Source organism: Rhinoderma darwinii, chromosome 5 (genome assembly GCF_050947455.1).
Source record: "Rhinoderma darwinii isolate aRhiDar2 chromosome 5, aRhiDar2.hap1, whole genome shotgun sequence".
NCBI classification, from domain to species: domain Eukaryota; kingdom Metazoa; phylum Chordata; class Amphibia; order Anura; family Rhinodermatidae; genus Rhinoderma; species Rhinoderma darwinii.
Window position 1 is genome coordinate 46,815,574 of NC_134691.1, and position 19,105 is coordinate 46,834,678.

Consider the following 19,105-nt stretch of genomic DNA (forward strand, 5'->3'; position numbering starts at 1 on the left):
TTTGTATAATGATCAGCTGTATACTGGGTTATTATATAATTCACAATCTTATCAAATAAAAAAATATATTTTTATTAGTTTTCTATTTTTCTTTAGAACTGGCAAGAGAATAACCTACAAATGCTTTCCCACATGAATGAAATGACTCAGCAAGACACCAAGGTAGATTCAATATGTTGTTGTTTTTTTTTGTACAAGTCTTCAGTCAGTAGTTAATATACATTTTTTTTCTACAGATTTTTTTTTTTTTCTTGTTTTTCTAATAGCTATAATATAATAATCACTTTAAAATTAAAATAACCAAACATAAATTATAACAAAATAAATACTATAAAGTAAAACTACCAAAAATCTAAAGACAAGGACGCATTTATGATGGTCATTACGCGCTAATGTGATAATGCTCCCGTGTCACACAGAAGTTCAGTGATCTGAGACCCACAATTTCTTGTCAGTCCTACTCTGGCCTCATTTGTCCTTACATATATTATAAACATCTTTATGTGCATGGTTTTTTTTTATACCGATGGCTGCTCGGTCCTGTTCACATCTGCGTCTGTTTCCAATGTTCGACTGCGCTATTGTTTCTGGTCGGCCAGAACTGTGACGGTGGAACCTAACGGAGCCCCCAACGCAGATGTGAGCAGGCCTTTACAGGGAGGGTAGGAACACACTGGGCATAAACACTGCTGATTTTTTGCAACAGATATCATTGTGGAAATCCCCAGCGTATTACAGCAGCAGCGTGTATGAGATTTAAACAAATCTCATCCGCACACAGGGGAAAAAAGCAGCTGAAAAAACATTCATAAATTGACCTGCGGTGCGTTTTTTAAATCCGCAGAATGTCAATTTATGCTGCGGAATTGCTGCTCTTCTGTTGCGGGTTTTTCCCATTGAATTCAATGGGGAGGTATAACCCGCAACAAAGAGGCGTGTTTTGCGACTTTTGTGGTGGAAACGCTGCGATTCCGCCACAAAAATCGCAAGTGAAAGTAAATAAGAAAACACATATTTTTATTTGAAAGTAATAAAAAAAAAGCTTATACTTACCCCGGCCGTAGCCTTAGCGATGTGATTCCCTGTTCTGAGCACAGTCACGTTTCATCCCATGTGACTGCTGCAGCCAATCAAAGGCTACAGCGGTCACATGGACTACAGCGTCATCCCAGGAGGCCCGGATGTTCTCAGAAGAGAGGGATGTGTCGCCATGAGGCCGGGGTAAGTATAAAACTCTTTTTTCTTTTTAATTCCTGCAGGATTTCCACAGCAGACACGCCGTCCGAAAAACTGCACCACAATTTCGTACCGTATTTTGGGCGAAATTCCCTGCAGCTTCCAGGAGAGATACGCGGTGTACTTTTACGCAGCGTATCCGTCCTGTGTGTTCCGACCCTGAGGCATCATTCCAAGCCAAATATGATCACATCCCAGTAGTGCTTTAGAGAAGTCTTGTTATACCATTATATAAAATACTAACTTTGACAAAACTGCATAAAAATGAATACCCCATAGAAGAAGTTTTGGTTCCACAATAACAGAATCTGAATATATGGAACTTTTGTTTTCATTATATTTGTATGTTACTCCAATGCCTCTTATGCGAATTTAAAGCGATGTGGAGAATGTGCATCAAAATATTAACAAATGTGAAATCCTAGTTATGGGGTCTTATTATTATTTTATATTTTTTCTTATAGAAGCCAAAACCGAAAAAGAAGAAGGGGTCATCCAAACAGTGAGCAGGTAATATTAACAGATTTATTAAAAATATAAAGATGAGAGGGAGGAGCAAAAGATACAAGGGACAGAGAGTTGTTGGAAGGGGGTAAGCTATAGAAAACTGTAATGATCTGGTTCCTGCAATACGCAGGGAAAGAACCAACTGGATGGCACAATTCACCTACAGGATCCCCCTTTACCACAACTGCCATTTGGGTTGAGAAACTCAGCTGGCCAAGGGATTGGCGCACTAATGCCTCATGCACACAACAGTGTGCGCCGGCTAGGTCCCGTCCGTGATCCGTGGAAAGATAGGTCATGGATCGGAAAGTAGGGTCCATTTTTACGGACCCGATTCACCTGCTATAGTGAAGGGATCAGTGAAAGCTATTGGGTGACACTCGGATGCCATGAAAAAAGGCCCGAGTGGCACTCGGTCATGTGCAACGGCCATAAGAAAGTCTAATGTTTGATCCCCTGGATAAGCTTCTAGTATAGTCAAACAGGCCACACCAGGCCGAATCCGGTATGTGGTTTAATGGAAAAGACATAAACATAGTTAAGGTACCGGGGGTCCGGTAAAAGGCATCAGGTAGAACCAGGATGTGGTTACAGTGGGAAACCATGTGTCTCTACACAGACTGACAATGTCCCATCAGTGCTGACAGAGAGAGATTGGAGGGACACACCGTTTTGACAAGGAAAATAATAACACCCAGTTGTCAAAAATATGTTCCAGAATTATTTTTTCATGGGGAATAAAAGTATTTACTAAATTAAACATTTCAGGAAAGGTGACAGATCCTTTTTAGGTTTAATAAAATTTTATTTTACAAAAAATACTCCCCTTAAAAAATTCCCTTTTTTTAATCATTAAATTGTTGTTTAACCCTTTCCCGCTGCAGTCATTTTTCGGATTTTTACTTTAGTTTTTTCCTCCCCGCCTTCCAAAATCCATAACTTTTTTATTTTTCCGTCTATATTATAAGGGCTTGTTTTTTGCAGGACGAGTTGTAGATTTTCTTGAAAACCATTTATTGTACCATATAATGTATTAGGAGCCTGGGAAAAATTATTTGTGGGGGAATAGGAAAAAAACAGCGATTCCTCAATCTTTTGGGGTATCTTGTTTTTAAAACGTTCACCGTGCGGTAAAAATTGCCTTATTCTGCGGGTTAATATGACTATGGCAATACCAAAACTACAAAACTATATAGTTTTTTTTATGTTTTACTACTTTTACAAGGAAAAAAATGATTGTTAAAAAAACGAAATTTTTTTGGTCGCTATATTCTGAGAGCTATAACTTTTTTTTTACGCCGATTGAGCAGTATGGGGGCTTATTTTTTGCGGGCATGCTGTTTATTCCATTGGTACCATTTTGGGATACATGAGGTTGTTTCATCAGTTTTTACTCCATTTTTTGTGGGTAATGAAGTGACCAAAAAGCAGCGATCCTTGAGTTTTAATATACAGGGTGGGCCATTTATATGGATACACCAAAATAAAATGGGAATGGTTGGTGATATTAACTTCCTGTTTATAGCACATGAGTTATTTACAAGTTTCTGACCACTTATAAAATGTGTTCAAAGTGCTGCCCATTGTGTTGGATTGTCAATGCAACCCTTTTCTCCCACTCTTCACACACTGATAGCAACACTGCAGAAGAAATGCTAGCACAGGCTTCCAGTATCCGTAGTTTCAGTTGCTGCACATCTCGTATCTTCACAGCATAGACAATTGCCTTCAGATGACCCCAAAGATAAAAGTCTAAGGGGATCAGATCGGGAGACCCAGGGGGCCATTCAACTGGCCCACGACGACTAATCCACTTTCCAGGAAACTGTTCATCTAGGAATGCTCGGATCTGACACCCATAATGACATAAATAACTCATGAAAGAATAAAGTAACGTTAAAACCAAGCACACCATTGTTTTTCTTGTGAAATTCTCGATAAGTTTGATGTGTCACATGACCCTCTTCCCATTGAAAAAACTAAAGTTGGATACAAAATGGCCGACTTCAAAATGGCCGCCATGGTCAACACCCAGCTTGAAAAGTTTCCCCCTCCCATATACTAATGTGCCACAAACAGAAAGTTAATATCACCAACCATTCCGATTTTATTTAGGTGTATCCATATAAATGGCCCACCCTGTATATGCAAAAGGTTGGAACTGCAATGGGATCTAACGTTGCACCCACTTACGCTAATATTTTTATTGACAATATGGAGGAGGTGTCGATCTTTGTATCCCACCACTTCAGCCAAGTGCTGAGGTGGTGGAGATACATCGATGACATCTTCCTCATTTGGCTGGGTACAGAAACCCAATTATTGGATTTTCACCACTTTCTCGATAATATAGTCCCAAGAATTAAATTCACTCTAGTTTTTTCGAGGGAAATTATACAATTCTTTGACACTAGGGTCATAGTTCAAGATAATAGACTACACAGAATTGTTTATAAAATCTACTGATCGTAATACATTGCTGCGATATGACAGTTGCCATCCCAGGAGAATTATAAATTCATTGCCATTTAGCCAAATGCTACATGTAAGACGAATTGTTGATCAGGATGAGAAGTTAGACCCTGCTCTTAACATCATGATCAACAATTTTCTATCAAAGGGCTATCCACAATGTGTGGTTAATAAGCATAGGTCTAGGATCCAAAAATATACAAGACATGATGCACTATTTAGTAATCGTGTAAAAAATAATCTTGAAAGAATGCCATTTGTAACAACATATAACAATTTAAGCCACCAGATAAGGAATATTATTAGGAAACATTGGTCTATAGTCAGGGATGGTCATAGAGGGATTGGATAATTTGATGTAAGTCCCCTTATGTCATATAGACGTCCAACCAATCTGAAAGACAGACTGGTAAAAACGGACATTAAATCTACTATTAAAATTCGACAGACATTCTGAAAGCCTCCTAAGATGGGTAGTTTCCCATGTTTGGGATGTATCAATTGCTCTCTAATGAAGAAAGGAGATGAGTTTATACATCCCCATACCAAACAAAAATATAAAATTAGATATTTTTTAACATGCAACACTGATTCGGTAGTTTATGTCATTTGGTGCCCGTGCAATTTATTATACGTGGGTGAAACCATGTGTGATATGAAAACACGCCTCAATAATCATAGGTATTGTAATGATGGGGGTAGGGAATGTCACGGACACTGGGTTTGTGGACCCACTAGGCCGCTCTGCCGTAGCGGGGAGGCAGCTGACCAGGTCACAGTCTATGTGAAAGTAAGATGGCAGACAGTAATGTTTAGGTACCTGAAATAGTCCAGGCGGTGGCTTCAGCACGGATGGAGGCAGGTGCGGAAAGTGACGCCAGACGTGGCGGGCAGTATCCGATGAGCAGATGGCACTTGACGTGGCAGAAGACACTTGACGTGGCAGATGGCACTTGACGTGGCAGATGGCACTTGACGTGGCAGATGACACTTGACGTGGCAGGTGGCACTTGACGTGGCAGATGGCACTTGACATGGCAGATGGCACTTGACGTGGCAGATGACACTTGAACACGGGTAGGCACAGGAACAATGCGGAATACAGGAACGGTAACAGGGCACGTGTAACAGCTGGAACGGGAGACACTAAGGGACCATTTGCGAGACAGACTGGGAAAGACTAACAACGCTCAGGCAAGGATCAGAAGGGCTGGGGCATTCTTATAGAGCAGGAAATCATGTGGGTTAATGATCATTGTTTTCATGTGCGCGAGCTGGCCCTTTAAGAGCGGGCGCGAGCGTGCGTGCGCACCCTACGGGACCCAGCCGGACGGAGCGGAAGTGAGCGCTGGCATCTCCTAGGAGGGAGACGGAGGCCAGCGCTCACAGATCCATGGCTGCGGGCGTCGGGAGGTGAGTGAACCCGACGGCCCGCGGCCATGGGCGCTACAGTATCCCCCTCTTACGCCCCCTCTTCTTGGGACCAGAGTGAGAGAGGAATTTTTTAATAAGAGTAGGGGCACTGAGGTTCTCTTCTGGCTCCCAGGACCTCTCCTCAGGACCAAACCCTCTCCAGTCCACCAGATAGAAAGTCCTTCCTCCTACCCTCTTGCGGTCCAGGATCTCCTTTACCTCGAATACATCAGAAGGACCGCTGGAAGCAACTGTGGAACTAGAGGTCTTGCTGTAGCGGTTCAGGACCACTGGTTTCAGGAGGGACACATGGAAGGAGTTAGGGATTCTGAGGGTAGGGGGCAGCTGCAGCTTATAGGAAACAGGGTTAATTTGTTGCAGGATCTCGAAGGGACCAAGGAACCTGGGAGCAAACTTGTATGAAGGCACCCTCAAGCGAATGTTTCGAGAGGACAGCCAGACTTTAGTCCCAGGAAGATACTGAGGCGGCTCTCTTCTTTTGGTATCTGCCTTACGCTTCATGCGATCTACCGCCAGCAAAATAGAGGACCGGGTCTGTTGCCAGATTTGCAGGAAGTCCCCATATGCAGAGTCAGCAGCGGGTACCTGAGATAAAGTCGACACTGGAAGAGGAACTCTGGGATGTTGACTGTACACGATGTGAAACGGAGTGGAGGTGGTGGACTCACTTGTGTGGTTATTATATGAAAACTCCGCCCATGGTAGAAGCTGTACCCAGTTATCGTGCTGTGAAGAGATGAAGTGGCGGAGATAATTTTCCATGATCTGGTTGATCCTCTCAACTTGCCCATTGGACTGGGGGTGATAGGCAGAGGAAAAGTCCAAACTCACATCCAGGAGTTTACAGAGGGCTCTCCAGAACTTGGAGGTAAACTGAACCCCCCGGTCGGACACAATGTGAAGAGGCAAGCCATGCAAGCGGAAGATGTGCTGAATGAAGAAGCTTGCCAGTCGAGGAGCAGAGGGTAGGCCGGTCAGCGGGATAAAATGTGCCATCTTAGAGAACCGGTCCACCACCACCCAGATGGTGTTGCATCCTGCTGAGAGAGGAAGGTCCGTGACGAAGTCCATAGCGATGTGCTGCCAGGGGGCACTTGGTACAGTCAGGGGTTGAAGCAGGCCGGCAGGCTTGCTGTGAGCCACCTTGTTAGAGGCACACACCGTGCAAGCAGAGACAAAGTCCAGAACATCCTTAGGTAGCGTGGGCCACCAGAAGTGACGAGCGATCAGGTCTTGGGTCTAACGGACACCGGCGTGCCCAGCTAGTTTAGAACTGTGTCCCCAGCAGAGAATTCTTTTTCTGTCTGCCAACCGAACAAAAGTTCTCCCAGGAGGGATATTTCTGAGCTGCAGAGGATTGGCGGTGACAATGCAGGATGGGTCTATGATCGTCTGAAGGGACTCCACCGTGTCTTCCATTTCTAATGATCTGGACAGGGCATCGGCCCTCACGTTCTTGTCAGCGGGACGGTAGTGGAGCAGAAATTGGAAACTGGTGAAGAACAGTGACCACCTGGCTTGACGAGGATTCAGTCTTTGAGCGGACTGAAGGTAAGTGAGATTCTTGTGGTCGGTGAAGATCAGGATGGGGTGAGCAGCGCCCTCCAGAAGATGTCTCCACTCCTCCAGGGCCAATTTGATAGCCAGTAGCTCCCGATCTCCAATGGAATAATTGCGCTCAGCAGAGGAAAACAGTCTTGAGTAGTAGCCACACACTACTGCCTCTCCTTTGGAGCTCCTCTGGAACAGAAGTGCGCCTGCACCAACAGAGGAAGCGTCCACTTCCAGTGAGAACTGCCGAGATATGTCAGGGTGATGGAGGATCGAAGCTGAAGTGAAGGCTTTCTTGATGCTAATGAATGCGGACTCTGCCTCCGGAGTCCACACCTTGGCGTTCACACCCTTATTGGTAAGGGTAGAGATGGGGGCCGTCAGAGAAGAAAAGTTCGGAATAAACTGCCGGTAGAAATTGGCGAAACCCAGGAACCGCTGTATGGCCCTTAGGCCTTGAGGACGTGGCCATTCCAGGACAGACTTTAACTTCTCAGGGTCCATCTTAAGGCCTTGATCCGAGATGACATAGCCCAGGAAGGGCAGAGACCTCTTTTCAAAGGTGCATTTCTCTAACTTGGCATACAAGCGATTCTCTCTTAGTCACAGAAGAACTTGACGAACGTGCCTCCGATGGGTCATCAGATCTGGGGAGAAGATTAGAATATCATCGAGATAAACTACAACACACGTATAGAGGAGATCTCGGAAGATGTCATTAACGAACTCCTGAAATACTGCGGGAGCGTTACACAGTCCGAAGGGCATCACTCGGTATTCGTAGTTCCCATCGCGGGTGTTAAATGCCGTCTTCCATTCGTCACCCCGGTGAATCCGGATTAGATTATAGGCTCCCCGCAGATCTAGCTTGGAAAAAATTTTGGCTCCTCGTATGCGATCAAACAGCTCGGAAATGAGTGGCAACGGGTATTTGTTCTTGACCGTGATCTGATTGAGACCACGGTAGTCAATGCAGGGTCGGAGAGATCCATCTTTCTTTTTAACGAAGAAGAATCCTGCCCCGGCCGGGGAGGAAGATTTTCGAATAAAAACCCTCTCCAAGTTCTCCTTGATATAGGCTGACATCGATAAAGTCTCTGGCAAGGAGAGAGGATATACTCGTCCACGGGGAAGAGAAGCATTGGGAACCAGTTCAATGGGACAGTCATAATTCCGATGTGGAGGCAACGTCTCAGCTTCTCGTTTGCAGAAGACATCCGCAAAACTGGCATACTGAGAAGGTAGATCGGAGAGTGACTGAGGCAGAGGGGGCACAACAGGACGGACTTGTGACAGGCAATGGCTATGGCATCTGGAGCCCCATTGAAGAACCTCTCCAGAACTCCAGTCGAGTGTCGGGGCGTGTAGACGGAGCCATGGCAGACCCAGCAGGATAGGATTGATAGCCTTGGGTAGTACCAGGAAGGAGATCTGTTCTGAGTGAAGAGCTCCGACCCGTAATGTCACCGGCTCAGTGATGAGCATGATTGGATCAGGCAGCGGTAGACCATTCAAAGAGGCAACTGCCAGGGGTCTCTCCAGACGGACTGTGGGTAGTTGAAACCGATCCACTAGATCTTGGTGGATAAAATTAGCAGCCGCTCCAGAGTCAAGATAGGCGGAGGAAGGATGTGAAGTCTGTCCGGTGACGATGGCCACAGGTATCGATAATTTGGAAGAGGTTTTAACATTTGGAGACGTACCACCTAGAGTTGCCTCTCCAACCAACCCTAGGTACTGGAGTTTCCCGGTTTCTGTGGGCATTGACGCACAAAATGACCCTTGAGGCCGCAATACATGCAAAGTCCAGAGGAGCGTCTGCGCTGCTTCTCCTGTTCAGATAACCAGACTCTGTCTACCTGCATGGGTTCCTCAGGTAGCGCACTAGGAGTGGACAATAGTGGTCTCTGGGCAGGGGGTGCTGGTCTGTAGGCCCGGCTCTCCTGACGAACCTCTTGAGAGCGCTCCCGGATTCTCATATCAACCCGGGTGGCTAACAGGATGAGGGCATCCAAGGAAGAAGGAAGGTCGCGGGCTGCCAGTTTGTCCTTGATGTGAGAGGACAGTCCCTGCCAGAAGGTCGCCACCAGTGCCTCATTGTTCCATGCCAGCTCGGCTGCTAGGGTACGGAAGGAGATCGCATACTCCCCTACTGTGGAGCCTTCTTGCTTGAGGGTCAACACAGAGTGGCTGCGGCAGAGGATGTTCAACCCGGCTCCTCAAACACGGCACGAAAGGACTGCAGGAACAAGGCTAGGTCCGAGGACACAGGTCCCTGTTGCTCCAAGATTGGGTTCGCCCATGCGAGGGCCTTGCCAGCGAGTAGGGAGATAATGAACGCTACTTTAGCCTCCTCGGAGGGGAAGAGATGAGGCCGTAGCCTAAAATGCACCGTGCATTGATTAAGAAATCCTCTGCATGCTCTGGGGTCACCGTCGTAGCGAGGAGGAAGAGGCAGAGGAACTGAGGATCCAGAACAAACAGGGGGAGCAACAGGCAGTGGCACGGCAACAGCCTCTGGAGGAAGAACCGAGGGTGGAACAGCGAGTAGATCCAGGCGGACCAGAATAGAATTCACCGCCTCAAGGAGTTGATCCTGACGAGTGCGTAGGTCATGCATCTCTGTCTGAATCTTCTGCACTGGGGTCTTGGGCTGGCCAGCGGGTTCCATGGCCTGAGCGTACTGTCACAGACACTGGGTTTGTGGACCCACTAGGCCGCTCCGCCGTAGCGGGGAGGCAGCTGACCAGGTCACAGTCTATGTGAAAGTAAGATGGCAGACAGTAATGCTTAGGTACCTAAAATAGTCCGGGCGGTGGCTTCAGCACGGATGGAGGCAGGTGCGGAAAGTGGCGCCAGACGTGGCGGGCAGTATCCGATGAGCAGATGCCACTTGACGTGGCAGAAGACACTTGACGTGGCAGATGGCACTTGACGTGGGCTGGGGCATTCTTATAGAGCAGGAAATCATGTGGGTTAATGATCATTGTTTTCATGTGCGCGCGCTGGCCCTTTAAGAGCGGGCGCGAGCATGCGCGCGCACCATACGGGACCCAGCCGGACGGAGCGGAAGTGAGCACTGACATCTCCTAGGAGGGAGACGGAGGCCAGCGCTCACAGATCCATGGCTGCGGGCGTCGGGAGGTGAGTGAACCCGACGGCCCGCGGCCATGGGCGCTACAGGGAAACAGACAAGTGAGCCCTAATCAGTAAGTGCACGACAGACAAACAGACAAGGGTACACAGAAGCTAAGGGAAATGGGGCAGTTGCCCACGGAAACACTGTGAGCAACAAGAGTGGTGAATGAGTCGAGTTAAACCAGGAGTTTACGAGGTACCAAACGCAGAGCAGGAGAGTAGTGAACAAGCCGAGTCAAACCAGGAGTGTACGAGGTACCAAACGCAGAGCAGGAGAGTAGTCAGTAAGCCAGGGTCAATATGAAGCAGGGTCAAATAGTTCAGAAGCTGCAGCAGGGCCAGGAAACCAAACGAGAAGAATCACAAGCAAGGAGGAACAGAAAAGGCAGGTATAAATAGACAGAGGGCGGGAGCTACCTCCGTCTGGCCAGGCTGTGATAGGCTCTCCCACTCCTAAGCCTGCCATGCTGAGTGGTGGAAGATTGAGTCAGTCTCACAGACATAGAAGCAGGTGCAGACTGATTACCTATGGGCGTTGACACAGAAGCTGTGCCTGGCAGATCCTTTACAGGTATACAATTCGAAAGGGCAGACTTGACTTGCCGGTTTCAAAACATTTTGTGGAAAAAGGTCATAATGAACGTGATTTACGATTTATAATCTTAGACCATGTTCCAATACCGAAACGAGGTGGGGGATAGACTCATGTTGTTAAAAAAAACGTGAGCTACAATGGATTTTCAATTTGGACACTTTGAGACCCAAGGGACTCAATGTAGATTTCCAAATATCCAGACATATGTTTAAAAGGATATTCTTTAGGATTTATATAATGAAATTGGGTTAGCTTGCCTCGGTATTCCCCTCTGAATTCTGTCATTTTTTTCTCTCGTAAAGGATGTCATATGATTGATAATCATTTTTAACTCTTTGTCATTTTTTTGTCATCTTTTGATATAGAATTTGAATATGAGTGAATACAGGAGAAGCCACCCACCATTCAAGATAATTGGACAATATACTCTTATATATAATAACAACTGTCTTTGAATAATAAAATATTTATTTTGGTGTCTACCATTGACAGCAGCGGCTTTACGCTTTAATATAATGATATTGTTTATTGGTTGTGACTCCCATATTGACGTCCCACTAGGTTAACCCCTTGAGTACCCAGCTCATTTTGGCCTTGAGGACCAGACCCATTTTTTCAAATCTGACATGTATCACTTTATGTGGTAATAACTCCGGAATGCTTTTACCTATCCAATTGATTCTGAGATTGTTTTCTCGTGACATATTGTACTTTAGTTTAGTGCAAAAATTTGGTCGATAAATTCATTGCTTGTTTGTGAAAAACACCAACATTTAGCGAAAATATGAAGAAATTATTATTTTTCCAATTTTAAATGCATCTGCTTGTAAAACAGATGGTAATACCACACAAAATAGTCACCAATTAACATCTACCATATGTCTACTTTATGTTTGCATCGTTTTTTGAACATCCTTTTATTTTTCTAGGACGTTACAAGGCTTAGAACTTTAGCAGCAACCTCATATTTTTAAGAAAATTTCAAAAAGCGATTTTTTCAGGGACCAGTTCAGTTCTGAAGTGGTTTTGAGTGCCCTATATATTAGAAACCCCCATAAAACACCCCATTTTGAAAACTGCACCCCTCAAAGTATCCAAAACAGCATTCAGAAAGTGTTTCAACCCTTTAGGCGTTTTACAGGAATTGAAGGAAAGTAGAGCTGAAATTTTCAAATTTCATTTTTTTTTACAAAATTCATATGTAATACATTTTTTTCTGTACCACAGAAGGTTTTACCTGAGAAACGCAACTCAATATTTATTGCCCAGATTCTGCAGTTTTTAGAAATATCCCACATGTGGCCCTAGTGCGCTAATGGACTGAAACACAGGCCTCAGAAGCAAAGGAGCACCTCTTGGATTTTGGGGCCTCCTTTTTTCAGAATATATTTTAGGCACCATGTCAGGTTTGAAGAGGTCTTGTGGTGCCAAAACAGTGGAAACCCCCAAAAGTGACCCCCATTTTTTAAACTACACCCCTCAGGGAATTTATCTAGGGGTATAGTTAGCATTTTGACCCCACAGGTATTTTGCTATATTTTCTGGAGTTAGTCTGTGAAAATGAAAATCTACTTTTTTTCTAGAAAAACGTAAAAATTTCTAATTTTTGCAAGAAATAAAGGAGAGAAAGCACCCCAACATTTGTAAAGCAATTTCTCGCGATTACGGAAATACCCCATATGTGGTAATAAACTGCTGTTTGGACCCACAGCAGGGCTCAGGAGGGAATAACCCCCATTTGGATTTTGGAGCTCTGATTTTACTGGAATGGTTTTCAGTGCCGTGCCACGTTTGCAACGCCCTGGAGGGACCTAAACAGTGGAATCCCCCCAAAAGTGACCCCATTTTGGAAACTATACCCCTCAAGGAATTTTTCTAGTGGTATAGTTATCATTTTGACCCCACAGGTTTTTTGCTGAATTTATTGGAATTAGTCTGTGAAGATGAAAAGAGACTTTTTTTTGGAAAAAACACAGAATTTTCTAATTTTTATAAGGAATAAAGGAGAAAAAGCACCTCAACATTTGTAAAGCAATTTCTCCTGATTACGGAAATACCCCATTATGTGGTAATAAACTGCTGTTTGGACCCACGGCAGGGCTCAGAAGGGACGGAGCACCATTTGGATTTTGCAGCTCAGATTTTGCTGAATTGGTTTCTGGGGGCCATGTCGCATTTGCAGAGTCCCTGAAGTACCAGTACAGTAGAAATTCCCCAGATGTGATCCCAATTTGGAGACTATACCCCTGAAAGAATTAAATTAGGGGTGTAGTGAGCATTTTGAGCCCTCAGGTGTTTTATAGATTTTATTAGAATTGGTCCGTGAAAATGAAAACATTTTTTTTTCCAATAACCTGTAGCTTTAGCTCAGAATTTTTCATTTCCACAAGGAATACAGGAGAAAAGACACCCCAAAATGTGTTACACAATTTCTCCTGATTACGGAAATACCCCATATGTGGTTGTAAACGGCTATTTGGACATACGGCAAGGGTCTAAACTGAAAAAGTGCAATTTCGTTTTTGGAGTGGAGATTTTACAAAATTGGTTTTTGGTGCCATGTTGCATTGCGCTGAGGTACCAGTACAGTGAAAACTCCCGAGAAGTGACCCCATTTAGGAAACTACACCCCTCAAGGAATTCATCTAGAAGTGTAGTGAGCATTTTGACCCCCAAAGGTTTTGCAGAAATTAGTGCACAGTGGATGTTGCAGATTAAAAATTGACATTTTCCACATATATGCTATTTCAGTGCCCAATGCGTTGGGCCCAGCTTGTACCACTGGAGACATACGCCCCATAAATTGTTAAGCGGTTCTCCAGAGTACAGTAATACCCCATATGTGGTCATAAACCGCTGTTTGGGCACACTGCCAGGCCCAGAAGGAGCGCCATTTGGCTTTTGGAGCACAGATTTTGCTTGGTAGTAGTTTTGTTTAGTGTTTTACTGGTGTTTCAGTTTATAATGTGGGGGCATATGTAATCTGTGCGGAGTATATAAATTTTTTGCGTGACACACTGTCGTTTTTATTGGTACCATGTTTGGCTACGCGCGACTTTTTGATCACTTTTTATTCAATTTTTTTGGAAACAACGTGACCAAAAAAGGAAATTCTGCCATTGTTTTTTATGGTATTTTTTTTACGGTGTTCACCGTGCGGGATAAATAATATGATATTTTTTTAGGTCAGGCCGATACGAACGCGGCGATACCTATTATGTCTAGTTTTTGTCTTTTTTTTCATTTTTTTTCTAATTATAAAGGGCTTGATCAGGGAAACAAGGCGATTATTGTTTTTATTACGGTAAACTTGTATTTATTTATTTATCTAAAACTTTTTTTTACTTTTTTTTCACTTTTTATTTTACACATACTAGGGGACTGGAAGATCTGATCTTCTGATCCCCTGCACAATACACTGCACTACTTCTGTATGTACTGATGTAGTGCAGTGTATTGTAACTGTCACTTTACAACTGACAGTTGAGCCTATTACGTCCTGCCTTGGGCAGGACCTAATAGGCTCCCGTACCTGGCAACCAGGAAGCCGTTGCTAGGCTTCCTGGTTGCCATCGCAACCATCAGAACCCCGCGATTTTTCGCGGGGGGGGGGCAATGGGGTGCAGACGGAGCCCCCTCCCTCTGTATCAATCACTTAAATGCCGCTGTCGCTATTGACAGCGGCATTTAAGGGGTTAAACTACAGCGATCGGAGAGGACAGTGATCGCTGTAGTTGCAGTGAGATGTCGGCTGTATATTACAGCCGACATCCGATGAAGATGGAGCGAGCACAGCTCCTGTGCCCGCTTCATCCTCAGGGCGTTACTATACGCCCATTTTCGGGAAGGGGTTAATAAAAATAGTGGGTTTTTTTTTTACACCGCTTTCTCTGATCTCCTCACGTATCTCACAGAAGTGAGGAGATCAGAGAAAGTGACAGGAGCTTTCTCCTGCAGACGACGTCACAGACGGCTGTGATTGGTCAGTCTTCAGAGACTGACCAATCACAGCAATCGCCGGCATTGGGGACTGCTAATTGGTCCCCAGGCCGGTAGCAGAGACGGTTAGCTGTCAATGACAGCTGCCGCCGCTGTTCTGTCACTATGTGATTTCACATAGTGACAGTTTATTCCTGCGCCGTAATAGTACGTCGAAGGTACGCTGGAATAAGCGGCCAGCGACGTACTATTACGTCGAAGGTACGCAAGGGGTTAAGAATATATGAAAAAATACTGACATATGCCCTTTATATGATATGTAGTAGACCGTTATGTTTGCTCATGGTTGCTTCCGCACCGAGGTGGGGACTATATACCTGTAGCTCTCATGGAGCTTGCTTGATATGCCACGATGGAGAAGATGGCAATGACCCGGTCTCAATTATTGTTGGGCTTTAATAAACAAAAAACCAAAGTAAAACTGTGGTTTTCGTCTCTATTGAAGGTCTGCACATGCTTTGTATACAAATAGAATGTTTTGACAGCGTTGCCTAAGCACCGGCTCATGCTAAGTGATGATTGGCTGATGAGCATAGATGCCATGACAACGGACGATGCTTTGGTTTTATTGGCTAGCGCTGCTGCCTCTGATAGACGCCTTCTAATTAGCTTTTTTGATAGGGATATTATTCCCAATATGTGTCCAGCACTACGGGATTGGTGAGTGGCTCCTGTTTCCTCCTTCCTATGAATATTCATGAGCTTTTTGACAATTAACGATTTTTTAAAGGTTTATGTGATGTATTTTCACTGTGCACTTTAATTGATATATGTATAATACATGTATATAATGTATGTACAATTTTATTGTATTTTAAATGTATTGCTTTGCATGTTTTCAATGTTTTTGATTAATGATCATTAATGATGTAACTACAAGTGGAGGGTATAAAACCCAGACCAACACATCGCCATTGCTTGACAAAGGTCCTGCTGAGAGGACTGAAACGTAACTATTTTTGCACATGTGTTAAATAAACCAATATCTATTTTTGAAATTACTCCTGGAGTGCTGCGTCCATTTCTTCATTTGTATATACAGTGAAGGAAATAAGTATTTGATCCCTTGCTGATTTTGTAAGTTTGCCCACTGTCAAAGTCATGAACAGTCTAGAATTTTTAGGCTAGGTTAATTTTACCAGTGAGAGATAGATTATATTTTTTTAAAAAAACAGAAAATCACATTGTCAAAATTATATATATTTATTTGCATTGTGCACAGAGAAATAAGTATTTGATCCCCTACCAACCATTAAGAGTTCAGCCTCCTCCAGACCAGTTACACGCTCCAAATCAACTTGGTGCCTGCATTAAAGACAGCTGTCTTAAATGGTCACCTGTATAAAAGACTCCTGTCCACAGACTCAATTAATCAGTCTGACTCTAACCTCTACAACATGGGCAAAACCAAAGAGCTTTCTAAGGATGTCAGGGACAAGATCATAGACTTGCACAAGGCTGGAACGGACTACAAAACCATAAGTAAGACGCTAGGTGAGAAGGAGATAACTGTTGGTGCAATAGTAAGAAAATGGAAGACATACAAAATGACTGTCAATCGACATCGATCTGGGGCTCCATGCAAAATCTCACCTCGTGGGGTATCCTTGATCCTGAGGAAGGTGAGAGCTCAGCCGAAAACTACACGGGGAGAACTTGTTAATGATCTCAAGGCAGCTGGGACCACAGTCACCAAGAAAACCATTGGTAACACATTACGCCGTAATGGATTAATATCCTGCAGTGCCCGCAAGGTCCCCCTGCTCAAGAAGGCACATGTACAGGCCTGTCTGAAGTTTGCAAATGAACATCTGGATGATTCTGAGAGTGATTGGGAGAGGGTGCTGTGGTCAGATGAGACTAAAATTGAGCTCTTTGGCATTAACTCAACTCGCCGTGTTTGGAGGAAGAGAAATGCTGCCTATGACCCAAAAAACACTGTCCCCACTGTCAAGCATGGAGGTGGAAACATTATGTTTTGGGGGTGTTTCTCTGCTAAGGGCACAGGACTACTTCACCGCATCAATGGGAGAATGGATGGAGCCATGTACCGTCAAATCCTGAGTGACAACCTCCTTCCCTCCACCAGGACATTAAAAATGGCTCGTGGCTGGGTCTTCCAGCAGGACAATGACCCGAAATATACAGCCAAGGCAACAAAGGAGTGGCTCAAAAAGAAGCACATTAAGGTCATGGACTGGCCTAGCCAGTCTCCAGACCTTAATCCCATCGAAAACTTATGGAGGGAGCTGAAGATCCGAGTTGCCAAGCGACAGCCTCGAAATCTTAATGATTTACAGATGATCTGCAAAGAGGAGTGGGCCAAAATTCCATCTAACATGTGTGCAAACCTCATCATCAACTACAAAAAACGTCTGACTGTTGTGCTTGCCAACAACGGTTTTGCCACCAAGTATTAAGTCTTGTTTGCCAAAGGGATCAAATACTTATTTCTCTGTGCACAATGCAAATAAATATATATCATTTTGACTATGTGATTTTCTTTTTCTTTTTTTATATAATCTATCTCTCACTGGTAAAATTAACCTAGCCTAAAAATTCTAGACTGTTCATGTCTTTGACAGTGGGCAAACTTACAAAATCAGCAAGGGATCAAATACTTATTTCCTTCACTGTATATATATAAAAAAAAAACATTTGACTGTATTTAACTTTTTTACTAGTTCCCCTAGGGGACTTGAACCAGCGATCGCTGGATCGCTTGCATGATACACTGCAATACTAATGTATTGCAGTATATCGTTATACTGACAGTCTCCTATGAAGCCCTGCCGGAAGCAGGGGTTCATAGGACTAAAAAGATGGCAGACCAGGGGCCTTCATCAAGCCCCCAGGCTGCCATGCTAACTAACCATCAGCACCCCGCAATCTCGTTGTGTCGGGGGCTTTGCAATGTTACAGGGGGCCGCAGCCCTCTTTCTAACTACTTAAATGCCACAGTTGCTATTAACCGTGGCATCTAAGGAGTTAAACGAGCAGGATCGGCTTGAGTGGGATCCCGCTTGTTACACTGAAGTGTCGGCTGTAAGATACCGCCGCCATGCTCATTCTATGGAGCGGGTTCAGCCTGTGAGCCCGCTCCATACTCCCCCCACCCAACATGCGCTTTTTTTTGCCATTCCCAATGACATACTCTACTTGAATTTATAACATTTTCTCTTAATTGTTGTCTCCTAGTCATAGACCTGTGAACTATCTCCTGATACAAACTATACTCGACTGCTGCTGATGAGACAGACCCCGCACCATTGAAGACTAGAAGATTTCTTATAACATGGACTGAGTTTGTTTGAACACCCCAAGAACACTTTCTTTATGGCAACAACTACTCGTTTACAGCATTGAAATGCCTCAGTGGCGACCAAGAAGGAAGACATACTGTGTGCTCCGCAGCAGCGTCATTCTCTGTAGGGAACTCCCCCAGAATGCAATGTCTCCCTGTGCAAGATGATGCCTGGGAAAAGACAGCGCCTGATGCCTGGAAAGGGCCGCGCTTATTATTCCCCCCACCCTGCTTCTGACGAAGCGGGTGTATATCAGGTGCGACAGACTCCTCAGATCCTTGCTTCAGTCAGCAAACGAGGGGGATAGGCAGAAGCCGGCATTATTTATGTTCTTCTGTCAGGAAAAAGAAGCATTTGCTTCCTACTTTATCTACGACCAACAGAATACCTTAGACTTTTATTTGAGCTTGACCCATTTTGAATCTCTGAGGTATTAATTGAACTTGTTGCCTAGCATTCCCTCTGTAGAATTCCTGCCACAAATCTTCCAAACAGTAGAGGGCAGTAGAGAATTAGAAGGGTCCGTAGTGACTTTCTTGACACAGGCCTAACTTCTAGAATGGCCGACAAGGTCTATTGTTTAAGTCTTCATATATGAGAGTCTTTGAATGCTAGTGAGGTCTTTATAGTCACACTTATTGCACCTTATTAGGAGTCAGATTTGGTTTATTATTGGAGACGGCTGTCTCTAGTAAGATTCTTTGCACATATTTCATGACTCCAGGTACGTGTTGTAGAAATGACCATCTGTCTCCGCTGTCCTTCACCATAATTTTTAAATAAAAACATTAAACCTTATTGTGATTAAAAAAAACAAACAATGGAGTGGCCACAGCTTTATTAATAACCATAAATAAAAGAAATAGCC

At 44.3% G+C, this 19,105-nt stretch overlaps 1 protein-coding gene across 3 annotated transcripts in view; it reads left to right on the forward strand.

The window, feature by feature from the left end:
- The window catches only part of LOC142652397 (fibrous sheath-interacting protein 2-like), a 35,036-nt gene extending 16,171 nt beyond the window's left edge, over positions 1–18,865 (forward strand). For 2 of the 3 annotated variants that reach the window (XM_075828028.1, XM_075828031.1), the window contains 3 exons: positions 97–162; positions 1,701–1,746; positions 11,299–11,379. In XM_075828028.1, the coding sequence (XP_075684143.1) occupies positions 97–162; positions 1,701–1,742 (108 nt within the window). In that variant the 3' untranslated portion in view covers positions 1,743–1,746; positions 11,299–11,379. Of the gene's footprint in view, positions 1–96; positions 163–1,700; positions 1,747–11,298; positions 11,380–18,130 lie in introns of those variants that run through there. The other variant, XM_075828029.1, reaches the window with a different exon arrangement.
- Positions 18,866–19,105: the final 240 nt, after the last annotated feature.